The following is a 1,683-nucleotide window of genomic DNA, read 5'->3' as shown; positions in this document are numbered from 1 at the left end:
CAACTTCATTTTGTATGATCGAAAAGTGTCGAAAGTCTCCTAGAGGTCCCTCATGTGATCGGACTCCCGCACGCTTTTTACCAGCATATCATCTATGTAAACCTACACGTTTCTGCCAATTTGGTGCGTGAACATCTTGTTCATCAATCTCTGATATGTGGCTCCTGCGTTTTAAGCCCGAAAGGCATTACTTTGTAGCAGAAAAGCCCCTGACTCATTACGAACGAGGTTTTCTCCTGATTAACCTTATCCAATTTAATTTGGTTGTAGCTGGAGAAGGCATCCATAAAGCTCAAGAGTTCATGTCTTGCGGTGGAGTCTACTAGGGTGTCAATACGTGGGAGTGGGTAACTATCCTTAGGGCAGGCCCTATTCAGATCTGTGAAGTCAACACACATTCTCCACTTCCCATTGGCTTTCTTGACCATTACTACATTTTCCAACCAATCGGGGTAGTACACCTCACGTATGAAGTCTGCTTCTTGTAGCTTCCGTACTTCTTCTGCTATGGCTCGATCTCGCTCAGGGGCGAACACTCGTTTCTTCTGTCGGACAGGAGAGAAAGAGGGTGACACATTCAACCTGTGAACCATGATCGACGAGTCTATCCTCGGCATGTCCTCGTGACTCCATGCAAAAACATCTTGGTTTTCCTTTAGGAATAATGCAAGCGCTTGTCGGACTGTTTGGCTGGCCAAGGTGCCGATTCTTGTGGTCCGTTTGGGCCTAGAATCATCTAGGTGTACTTCTTCTAACTTTTTCACTGGTTCTGCTACCGTTCGCTATTCCTCGATATTCATTGCTTGTAAGTGGTCGTCCATTTCCATCATGGCGACGTAGCATTCCCGTGCAGCCACCTAATTTCCGCGCAGCTCTCCAACTCCATATTCAGTGGGGAATTAGACCATTAGATGGTAGGTCGAGGTTACAGCCTTCCATGCATTGAGAGTGGGCCGTGCAAGGATGGCGTTATAGGCAGAAGAGCAGTTGACCACAAGAAAAACCACATCCTTGGTTATTTGCTGTGGGTAATCCTCGACCGTTTCAGACAACGTGATGACGCCTAAAGGGTAGACTCTTGTCCCTCCGAAGCCAACGAGGGGTGCATTTTTTGGGACCAGTTGCTCTCTACCAATCCCCATCTGCTGGAATGCAGGGTAGTGGAGAATATCCGCCGAGCTGCTGTTATCAACCAAAACTTGATGCATATTGTAGTCCCCTGCCCGTATACTAACGACAAGTGCGTCGTCATGTGGGTGGTGAAGGCGTCGTTCATCTTCTTCCGAAAACCCGATGCTAGGGTTATCGAGTCGCGCCATTTTTGGTGAGGAACCTGTCAACTGGACGCTTTGAACCATCCGCAAGTATGTTTTTCGGGCCTTTTTGGACAACCCTACAGAAGTAGTGCCCCCTACAATCATCCGTATGTCTCCTACAAGTGGTCTTGAACGCTTGTTTTCCCGTCAGGGGGCTTGCTCCTGGGGTTGGTCTATTCTTTCCTTCCTTACGAACCTCTGCAACCTTCCTTGCCTAATAAGGACTTCAATTTGCTGTTTTAAGTCATAAAAATCCGCCGTGTCGTGGCCATGATCGCGATGAAAATGGCAGTATCTGTCCTTTGGCCTCTTGTTAGGATCTCCCTTCATCTTGCCAGGGAACGTCAGGGCTCCTTCATCTTTAATT

The 1,683-nt window shown here is 47.8% G+C and overlaps 1 protein-coding gene across 1 annotated transcript; it reads right to left on the bottom strand.

The window, feature by feature from the left end:
* Positions 1-899: 899 nt before the first annotated feature.
* LOC142633005 (uncharacterized) lies at positions 900-1,319 on the bottom strand. Its single transcript, XM_075807300.1, has one exon. The coding sequence runs from the start codon at positions 1,317-1,319 to the stop codon at positions 900-902; it is 420 nt and encodes a 139-aa protein (XP_075663415.1).
* Between the last annotated feature and the right edge of the window lie 364 nt (positions 1,320-1,683).

The sequence above is a fragment of the Castanea sativa genome, chromosome 4 (assembly GCF_040712315.1).
Source record: "Castanea sativa cultivar Marrone di Chiusa Pesio chromosome 4, ASM4071231v1".
In the NCBI taxonomy this organism is placed as follows: Eukaryota; Viridiplantae; Streptophyta; class Magnoliopsida; order Fagales; family Fagaceae; genus Castanea; species Castanea sativa.
Note: the sequence above shows the minus strand (reverse complement) of the source record. Positions and strands in the feature narration are given on the sequence as shown.